This window comes from Orycteropus afer, unplaced genomic scaffold (assembly GCF_000298275.1).
Source record: "Orycteropus afer afer isolate SDZICR_OR568_19922 unplaced genomic scaffold, OryAfe1.0 scaffold00031, whole genome shotgun sequence".
NCBI classification, from domain to species: domain Eukaryota; kingdom Metazoa; phylum Chordata; class Mammalia; order Tubulidentata; family Orycteropodidae; genus Orycteropus; species Orycteropus afer.
Genome location: NW_006921618.1, coordinates 4,912,094 through 4,922,123, shown reverse-complemented (window position 1 = coordinate 4,922,123; position 10,030 = coordinate 4,912,094). Strand labels below are relative to the sequence as shown.

At 50.4% G+C, this 10,030-nt stretch overlaps 1 protein-coding gene across 1 annotated transcript; it reads right to left on the bottom strand.

The window, feature by feature from the left end:
* Positions 1-451: 451 nt before the first annotated feature.
* Positions 452-9,709, bottom strand: PLA2G2F (phospholipase A2 group IIF). The gene is made up of 4 exons (XM_007935863.1): positions 9,667-9,709; positions 4,598-4,742; positions 3,600-3,706; positions 452-663 (listed from the first exon to the last, which is right to left on the bottom strand). The coding sequence occupies exons 1-4, from the start codon at positions 9,704-9,706 to the stop codon at positions 452-454; spliced, it is 504 nt and encodes a 167-aa protein (XP_007934054.1). The 5' UTR covers positions 9,707-9,709.
* Between the last annotated feature and the right edge of the window lie 321 nt (positions 9,710-10,030).

The following is a 10,030-nucleotide window of genomic DNA, read 5'->3' as shown; positions in this document are numbered from 1 at the left end:
CAGAGCTGGGACACTAAGCATTGTGGACATCCTGTGGTGTCTGGGCCTGGCTCCCGTGCCACCTTGATGAAGCCCAGCGTGGGGCTATGTGAGTGGGGATTCAGCTAGCACCTCAGGACCAGCACTGCTTGGAATACAAGCTTGGGGTCTATGCCAGGCTGTACCTGGCTGAGGGTGCCCAGTTGGGCCAGCATGGGAGGCCACCACCCTCCTCTGAGGCCTCTTCCTTCATACCCTGGCAGAGGCCACATGCTTCCCACCAAGTCTGGGACCAGCAGCAGACTGCAGCCACGCCCGGCTGCTGGGCTGGAGGAGTGTGGGGGCCAGGGGCCAGGGCAAGGGAGGAAGCTGCAGAGCAGACTCTGGGCTCCCCACCTGCCCCCCAACACATGCTCCATCTGCCTGGTCCCAGAACCAGAAACCCCACTTCTCTCTCAGACCCGAGAGAGTGCTAGGGAGGCACGGCAGACGTTGGGGAGATGTGTCTGCAGGCAATCTCCTCAGGGGGCGGCTCATAGATGCTGCAGTTGGGCGTGGAGCCCTGGCAGTAGATGTTGAGGTAGTTGCGATACTCTTCATTGTACGCCTGTTTCTGGAAGCACTGACTGATGTTCTTGTCACATTCACATGTCTGCTGATCACACTCGGTCTGGTTGAGTTCACCTGTGGGGGATGGGGAGAGGGCAAAGGCTGTGGGTGAAGGGGTGACAGCCCAGTCAGGACGAGGGGAGAGAGAGAGGGAGAGCACAGACTCACGGAGTCCTGTACTTTTCCAAAGGTGGTCCTGGGCCATAGGCATCAGCATCACCTGTGGACCCCACCTAGGGCTGAGGAATGAGCCCTCTAGGTGACTATGATGCTCACTGAAGTTAGAGAAGTCCAACCTGGTCACTGGGGCATTTCTTTAGCTAGGGAAACTGAGGTCCAGGAACAGGGGTGTCTAAGTCCCCCAGTGAGTTAGAGGCAGAGCTGGGACAGAAGCTCAGGTGTCAAGAGCCTCCATCCCCAGATCAGTGACTCTGTGCTTCCCCAGCCTCCTGTCTTCACTCCCAGGGCCTCAGAATGCCCACCTGGGGGAGATGGTGAGGCCTGAGTGAGAAAATGCTTGCAAAGAGCAATGCTTAGCACTTGTTGTTAGATGCCAATGAGTTGATTCCAACTCACAGCAACACTATAGAACAGAGTAGAACTGCCCCATAGAGTTTCCAAGGCTGTAAATCTTTACGAGAGCAGATTGCTGGGTTTTCCTCCTGCAGAGCTGCTGCTGGGTTTGAAAAACCAACCTTTCAATTAGCAGCCAAGTGCTTAACCAACTGTACCACCACTGCTCCTTAAGTAAGTGCTTGATACATAGTATCTGCTGCTGCTGCTGCTGTTATTAGCCCCCAGAAATCATCTGGCCCAGTGGTCTTAACCTTGAGTATACACTAGCATCAGCTGGAGGTCTTGCTAAAACACAAACCACTGGGCCCCACCTGTAGGGCTTCTGCATCAGCAGGGCTGGCTGGGTCCTAGAATTTGCATATCTAACCGTTTCCCTGGTGATGCTGTTGATGCTGGGCCAGGAAACACACTTTGAGAACCACAGAGTCGGTCAGTGGTTTGCAACCTTTCAAACCTTCCATCAGCAGAATTCTTTCTCTTACCTGAAACTCTTTGCAGAAGGATCACATAGCAAACAGCTGAGAGAAAAACAATGTAATAATAAAATACATCAGGAGCCAGTGAGACTCCTCAGGGGTACCCCCTGTGGAGCAGCAGCCTCTGGTGCCTCCAGGAGTCTCCAGAACTGGGGGTAGAGACCACTGCTTTAGGGTAATCCATCATCTTTTGGGGTGGAGGAGTCTGTCTTTTCTTGAACTCCTTTAATGAGGGACACCACACCCTCAAGCTAGCCCCTCCCCTTCCCTATGTTTAAACTGTAGAATATGAGGACCACACAGCCATGGGCTCCCACCACAAAAAAAAAAAAAAAAAAAAAAAAAAGAAAAACTCACTGGCATTGAGCTGGATCCAACTCATAGCAACCTCGGAAACCCAAGGAGGGGTCTCTATGAGTCTAATCGACTTGACGGCAGTGTTTGGTTTTTGGTTTCTTTACCTGTAGTAATACTTCATTTTATACTGATAGTGATTCACCTTGTACTTGGGGTTCTGAGGCAGTATCACTTTAGAAGTAGATTGCCCCATCTTCCTTCTGTGAAGTGGCTGGTGGGTTTGAACTGCTGGCCTTCTGGTTAGCAGTCACATGCCTTAGCCACTCCCAAGGGACCACAAATGGGGCCACCACCAGACTCTTTCCTAGAGATCAGGAGACTTGAGTTTCTGTGTGGGGCCGCGGGGAAACTGATAGGCAGGGACATTAAGCCCAAGGCTTCCACCTCCCAGGCCAGTGATTTGCAAAGTCAGGCTCACAGAAGAGCAGGCTCAGGATCACCAAGGATTCTGGTTAAAAACATGGATTCTTGGGCCCCACCTGGCCTCAGAAAACCAGCGTCACCCCCTAAGAATGATGGTTAAGAGTCATGGGGATGGAGAACCAGGTGTCCAGTCCAGGCTTGGGGATTTGAGCACATCAGAGACCTACTAAAGCTCCATGGCTAAGTTGTCAGATTTAGCAAAAAAAGCAAAACAAAACAAAAACAAGACACCAGGTTAAACTTAAATGTCAGATGTTGTTGTAGTTATGTGCTGTCGAGTCAGACCTGACTCATAGTGACCCCTCCTGGGGTTTCTGAGTCAGTATCACTATGGAAGTAGATTGCCCAGTCTTCCTTCTGAGGAGTGGCTGGTGAGTTTGAACCACCAGCCTTCTGGTTAGCAGTCAAGTGCCTTGGGCACTACGCTACCAGACCACCTTAAATATACACCCAATAATGTTTTAGTATAAATATCTCCCAAATGTTGCATTGTTGTTGTTAGGTGCCATTGACTTGGCTCTGACTCATAATGACCCTACATACAACAGAATGAAACACTGCCTGGTCTTGTGCCAGCCCCACAATCTGCTGTGCTTGAGCCCATCATTGCAGCCACTGTGTCAATCCATCTCATTAAGGGTCTTCCCCTTTTTCACTGACACTCTACCAAGCTCCCTTCTGACAACATGACCTAAGTAAGTGAGAAAAATTTTGCACGGGTCCTACCTATACTATCTCTGTGGTATAGTGCCTAAGGCATTTGTCTGCTAACTAGAAGGCTGGTGGTTCAAACTCACCAGCCACTCCTCAGAAGGAAGACTGGGCAATCTACTTCCATAGTGATATTGCCTCAGAAACCCAAGGAGGGGTCTCTATGAGTCTAATTGACTTGATGGCAGTGTTTGGTTTTTGGTTTCTTTACCTGTAGTAATACTTCATTTTATACTGATAGTGATTCACCTTGTACGTAGATGAATTAATTTTAGATGAATATTTAACTTTGTAGTACAAGTGTATTCCATGCAATAGCATGTTATATTACAACATTATTCATGTTTATCTGAAATTCAAATTTAACTGTATTTCATCTGACAATCCTGCCTGAGGTCCCACCACAGGGGGTGGGGCTGGCAGTCCATGGCCCTCCCCTGGGGCCCAGACAGTAGGAGAGGGACTCACTGCAGACAATGGTATTATTCTCGATGGTGTATTCATAATGGTCCATGTAGGGGTGGCAGCCCAGGTCAAAGAGCTTCTGGTAGCAGCAATCATGGGCATGGCAGCACCTATGGGCAGGCAGAGGAGAGGTAGTGCCCCACTGGCACAGACACTTTGATCAACTGTTCCAGGCCCTTGTTGGTCGGACTTTCAGACTGAGGCCCAGAGAGGGACAGTTGCTTACCTGAGGTCATACAGCCAGGCAGTGGCAGAGCTGGGGCAACACCCCAGTTTCTGTCTGCAATCCTGCCTGTTTGTCCTATCCTCCCAGGGCTCCCAGCTTACTGGGGCCCTGGATGCAGCTTCAGGAGGGTTAGGTGGTTCAGCAGTGTGATCAGGGTAGGAGGGAGGGGATCTATGTCAAAACAGCACTGACTCTGTGCAGAGCTGGCCCTGGCTGTACATGATGGCCAGAGAGGGACAAAGGTCTGGAGAGTTGAGATGGGGGTTTTGGAGACAGGAAGCAAATGTCTGTTCCTATCACCTTGGGGGGAGTGAAGTCAATGGAGGCCAACACGCATTTAGTAGGCTCCCAGTGATAGGAGACTTGTGCTGGTTGCTGTTGGAAGGTAGGAGCAGAGGACAAGCCATGGCCTCTGGGAGCTCCCAGCCTGACGGAGGAAGAACAACCCTTGTCCTCCAGCACCTCCAATCTGATGAGACTGGGCATCACAGTCTTTGCCTGTGTAGGGCATCTTAATTATGTGACTATTGACCTTTGGGTCCCTTGCTAGTGAAAGTGACTTCAAGCCTGAGACCATGGGGATACAGAAAAGAAAGTGTCTAAAATAGCTGGAGATGCCACAAGTCAAAGGTCAGGCTTCTGGTCACAAACTCACCAAACAAGCTTCATCCTTTGGGGAAAGGGCCCTCTGCCATCTCTCAGAAGCAGAGAGAGATGTGACCTTCTGCTGCCCAAGCCCCATCCCCCACAGGTGCCTGGCCACTCTGGAACCTACCAGTCCACCCCGTCCATGGGCAGGCCTCGTCCCCCCAGCCCGCAGTAGCAGCCGTAGCCCACAAAGGTCCGGATGGCGTTTCTCCCCGTGATGCCTTCCACCATGGACTTGAGGTTGAACAGGCTGCCCTGGGCCATGGGCAGAACTGCAAGAGAGCGAAGGGGGCTGCCATGTGCTCAAGTACCAAGTACAATGTGTTACCCACATTCCTACCTGAAGCCCTCACAGCCCTGAGAAAATAACCATGACAGTCGGGATTTGTGGAGGACTTGCCTTGTCTAAAACCCCTTTCAAGCATTAACTCATTGGTGCTCATGGCCACTCTACTACAAGGTGCTATTATCATCCCCATTTTACAGATGTGGAGAATGAGGCCCAGAGCACTTAAGGAACTTGTCTGAGGTCCCATTGCCAGAAAGTGGTTGGGACAGAATGTGGACCAGGTAGTCAGGGTCCAGAGCCCTCACACTCAGCTGCTCAGTGGTGCTGGCACCTCGGGGCTGGGGGACAGCTGAGAGACAGATGTACTGGGAGGGGCTTCACAAATGCCACGTGCAGTTGTGAACAGGGATTCAACTCTATCCTCTCCCATCCTGCCCAGGGGTGTCTGCTCCCAGCTGGATTCAGTATCTCTACCATGGTCCTGGGATTGGCGTGTCTCAGGATTACTCCAGCTTCATGTTATAGGCTGATAACGGCTGGGAGTTGGGAGAGTGTTGCTGTGTATGTGGGTGTCAGACACATACACACACACTCATGCATGCATACACATCACACACATATACATCCACATGTACACTCATACTTATACATCTGCACATGCTCATACATACACACACATGAATGCACACACACTTTCACACATTGTGAGTGTACACACTCACACTCACATGCATATATATATATATACACACACCCATACTCACACTCACACTCAATCCTTTCCTTTTGTGTGTCTCACAGGAAGTAGTAGGGCAAATACATTTTCTGTACCAGCAAAATCAGCTTCAAGGAGCCTACTGGGCCCACCCCACCCACCCCAGCGCTGGAGCTGGGGTGTTACCTCCCTGTGTTACCCTCCCTCTCCATGCCCATTGCTGGGCTCTCTGAGCTGCCTCCACACCTGGTCCTGACTTAGGACTGAGTCAAGGTTCTGTGCCTGGTGCTTACCTGGTAAGGCACCCACACAGCAGCAAGACAGCCTGTCTGTGCCCACTGTGCGGGTAGGGTGACTAAGGGCCGAAGGGTCACACAGCCTGGCAGTGGCAGAGCCTGGATGGGAACCCAGGCTGCATGCCTCAGAGCTGGGATGTTCTCTCCCCCACAGCACAGATCCTGCCAGCCCTGGCAGCCTTCTGGGCTCCTCAAGCCGTGCCTGGGGTTAGGTGCCCCCTACCACATTCTTGACCTTGACCCAAATCCTGAACCAGGAAATGTTCTGGGAGAGGGAGGAATCTAAGAATTCCAGAAACAGGGCTGGATGGGATCCCAAAAGCCACTCTGACTTGCTTAAGATGTGGTTGTCTGACATCTCTAGTGGTGGGGAACTCACCACCTCAACATGCCTTAGTGGGAAGAGCTGTTGTTGTTGTTGTTGTTATGTGCCGTCGAGTGGGCCCCGACTCATAGCCACCCCTCCTTGGGTTTCCGAGGCAGTATCACTACGGAAGTAGATTGCCCAACCTTCCTTCTGAAGAGTGGCTGGTGGGTTTGAACCACCAGCTTTCTGGTTAGCAGTCAAATGCCTTAGGCACTATGCTACCAGAGCTCCTAGTGGGAAGAGCACAGGCTTGGAAGTCAGACAGAGCCAGGCAGGCAGAAGGACTCAGAGCCAAACCCCTGGGCCCAGTCAAAGCTCTCCGTGGCTCTGTTTTCTCATTTGTGAAATGACAGATCAGGTAGAGAAGTGACCAACTTGGGGGCCTGGCACATGCAAGACCCTCATTGCATCTACACACCACCCCTGGGGACTTGTTGGGGACTAAGACCAGGCCTGCTCTCCCCTTCAGAGTTGATGTTGGGGATCCTGCCCCACCAGTCTTCCTGTCTCTTGGTTTCATGGTTTTCATCACTACAGAGAACAGGGAGCAAATACGAGAGGAGGTGAGGAAGGAATTTGTTGTTGTTGTTGTTTGCCGTCGAGTCAGCCCCGACTCATAGCGATCCCTCCTTGGGTTTCCGAGGCAGTATCACTACGGAAGTAGGATTGCCCAAACCCTCCTTCCGAGGAGTGGCTGGTGGGTTTGAACCGTCAGCCTTCTGGTGAGCAGTCAAGTGCCTTAGGCACTATGCTACCAGAGCTCCTACGAGGAAGGAATAGGGAGAACCATATTAAGAAAAAAACCAAATTGGTTTAAAGCCCCATAAATGTCCAAGTTGGGGTCAAGGGCATTCAGAGGGCCTGGCCTCTGTCTCCTGACCTGCAAAAGGCTATCTGGCCTGAAATCGCTATTGAATAGAAAGTAGGTGACGGGAGTGAGCCTGCCAGATCATTAATTCCTGCCCCTGTCCCCTCCTCCCACTCTTCTGGTTCTTGCTGCTCCAGTAAAATGTGGGCAGAGCAGGCGCAGAGACAGGCAGACCTGGCTTTGAAAACAGGTTTATCAGTACTGTGGGACATGGGGCAAGTCACTTAACCTCTTTGGCCTCAATTCCTAAATCTGAGGACTGGGGATAATAACATGTCCTTGTAGAGCCTGGGGAGGTCAGGAGTGCGTTGAACACCCAGCCTAGGCAGTGCCTTGAAGAGGGACTCACATCTGGGAAGACCTGTCCTTCTTACTCCCTCAGCCTGGAAAGTTTCCCCCACCTCCCATCCCCACCACCACCGTGCAGATGTTACCCTGCAGGGAGGGCGGCTTCAGCCCTCAGGACTCCCCCACCATCATCTTCTGCCACGTTATAACAGAAGAGTGAGCAACTGACCAGGCCACACACAGGGTGGATACATACACACAGACACACACACACACACACACACAGTCTCTCTCATAGACTCACACCTCACACACAAGACACACAAACACACTGCCTCTACATGCCTTACACACACACATACCTCAGAAACACACACACACATACTTCACACTACCTTTACACACTTCACATACTCACACACATGCTCAAACACACATACTTCACACAGCTCACACTCATCAATCTCACACACTTGTATACACACACACCCACATGGCTCATACACAATTTACACATCTCACAATTCATATACACTCATACACAGACACACACAACTCACACCTCTCTCACATGTTCACACACAGACACACACATCTCACACCACACTCACACACTTGTACACACTCATGCTTGCACACACACTCACACTTTCACCATCACAAATATATACACTCACACAGCACCGAGGGAGAATCAGTGTCTGGAAGCTGAGGTCATGTCCATACTTAGTCTCCAAACATAAGCAACAAAGTCCATGTTCGGTCAGGCTCAAGGCTCTGTCCTAACCAATGTTTTCCAAATTATAGGTCACTTTGCCTGAACTCAACCAACAATTTCTCATGTCTAGCCAAATGTAACCTTTTTTTTTTCGGTCTGTTTGTGTGTCTGGTATGTATTTTTTTTTCTTCAAGCCAGTCTGTGTTCAGACAATGGTGAATAGGCTGTATGAAAAACCAGCGAGAATTCAGTCCACATTCACATACCTGAGTCACATGCATCTGGATGTATGGCAAGGGCCTGATACGCGTCCAAAGTCTCACCTGACAATAGTGTGGGTGACTCCTTCTGATCCATGGTGCCCTGGAGTACTGCCAGGAGAGATGTCTCCACACCCTCCTCCACCATACATCCACTGTTAGTGAAGATGTATTTTTTCTTGTACATTCACACACGTGTATTCACTCCTACATACACACTTGTATGCGCATATATACACCCCTACATTCATATAAATTGTGGTGTTGACAAAGGATACTGCCAATATCGTGGACTGCCACAAGAAGAAACAAACCTGTCTTAGAAGAAATACAACTAGAATGAACCTTAAAGCAAGGATGGCAAGACTTCAGTTTGCTTACTTACACACATTGTCAGGAAAGACCAGTCACCAGAAAAGGACATTGTGGTAGTAAAGTAGAGAATCAGTGAAAATGAGAGAAGCCCTCAATGAGATGGATTTACACAACAGTTGCAACAACGGCCTCGCACGTACCAGCAATCAGGAAGACGTTGCAAGACTGCAGAGTGTTTTGTGCTTTTATATGGAAGTAATCACCGTGAGTCAGAGCCTGAGCTGACTTGAAGGCACTAACAACAACAATAACACATTCATATACACACTTTATAAACATACCCTCCACATTAATGTTGTTGTTGTTATGTGTCGTCGAGTCGGACCCGACTCGTAGCCACCCCTCCTTGGGTTTCCGAGGCAGTATCACTATGGAAGTAGATTGCCCCACCTTCCTTCTGAGGAGTGGCTGGTGGATTTGAACCGCCAGCCTTCTGGTTAGCAGTCAAGTGCCTTAGGCACTGTGCCATCAGAGCTCCCACCCTCCACATTAATGCACACATCAATAGACACAGATAGACTCATACACTCAGGTGCCAATGGGCACACATTTTATTCACTTGTGCTATACATACAGGCACCCCATTATTCTCAGACACCCCTTCACACACATTAGATACATGCTGAATACCCACATGCAAACTCATGATCTCATGTCCACATGTACACACTTTTACAATTACACACTGCTAAGCACACAAACACCCAAAGCTTGCTGGGGGCCCCAGGTGCCCAACAAACACCACCATTTTATGATGTTTGCTCAGCTCTGAGCCCTGGCCCCTGAGACTCGTAAATGCGACTGATCCTGTTGTGTTGACAGGCCACTGAGGAGTAAACAGCCCCAGAATGGAAGATGAAGCCTGGCACGAGGCTGAAACAGGAAATTGAGGCCCAGAGAAAGGAAGTGACAGGTCCAAGTTCTCACTGCCAGTAGACTCAAGCCCAGGGTGCCCAAGTTCATGGAGAAGGGCTAGGGAAGGGGAGAGAAGGAGGAGTCTCCCTCAGAGACTTTACTCACCGCTGCCCGCCAAGATGGCGACGGTGAAGAGCTTCTTCATACCCAGGCTACACCTGCAAAAGGAGGAAAGCCAGGTCTTGAGGCCATCCCCTCCACCTTTCTGCAGTTCTGAACCTGCTGCACCCTCCATCAACACTAACACTGTCCCAGATGCCCCAGTTGCTGCCTGTGATTAGTGTCTCCAAGAGAAACAGACACCTGGATGGCAAAGCCAAGAGGCACCCTCCCTGCCTCCCACTCTCAACAGGAACTCCACCCTGCATCAGCTCCAAGACCGGAAGCTCCCCATCTCCTGGGGTTGAGCAACATTCTTAGATCAGAGCCAATCCCTCTTCCACACACTGTCCTGAGACAATGAACTGCA

Excerpts from the sequence above, each read along its gene's own strand:
- PLA2G2F (XM_007935863.1), bottom strand. The coding sequence starts at position 9,706 with ATGAAGAAGCTCTTCACCGTCGCCATCTTGGCGGGCAGCG. Across the intron at positions 3,707-4,597 it reads CCCATGGACGGGGTGGACTG|GTGCTGCCATGCCCATGATT; the intron begins GTAGGTTCCAGA and ends GCCTGCCCATAG. Across the intron at positions 664-3,599 it reads GAATAATACCATTGTCTGCA|GTGAACTCAACCAGACCGAG; the intron begins GTGAGTCCCTCT and ends CATCCCCCACAG.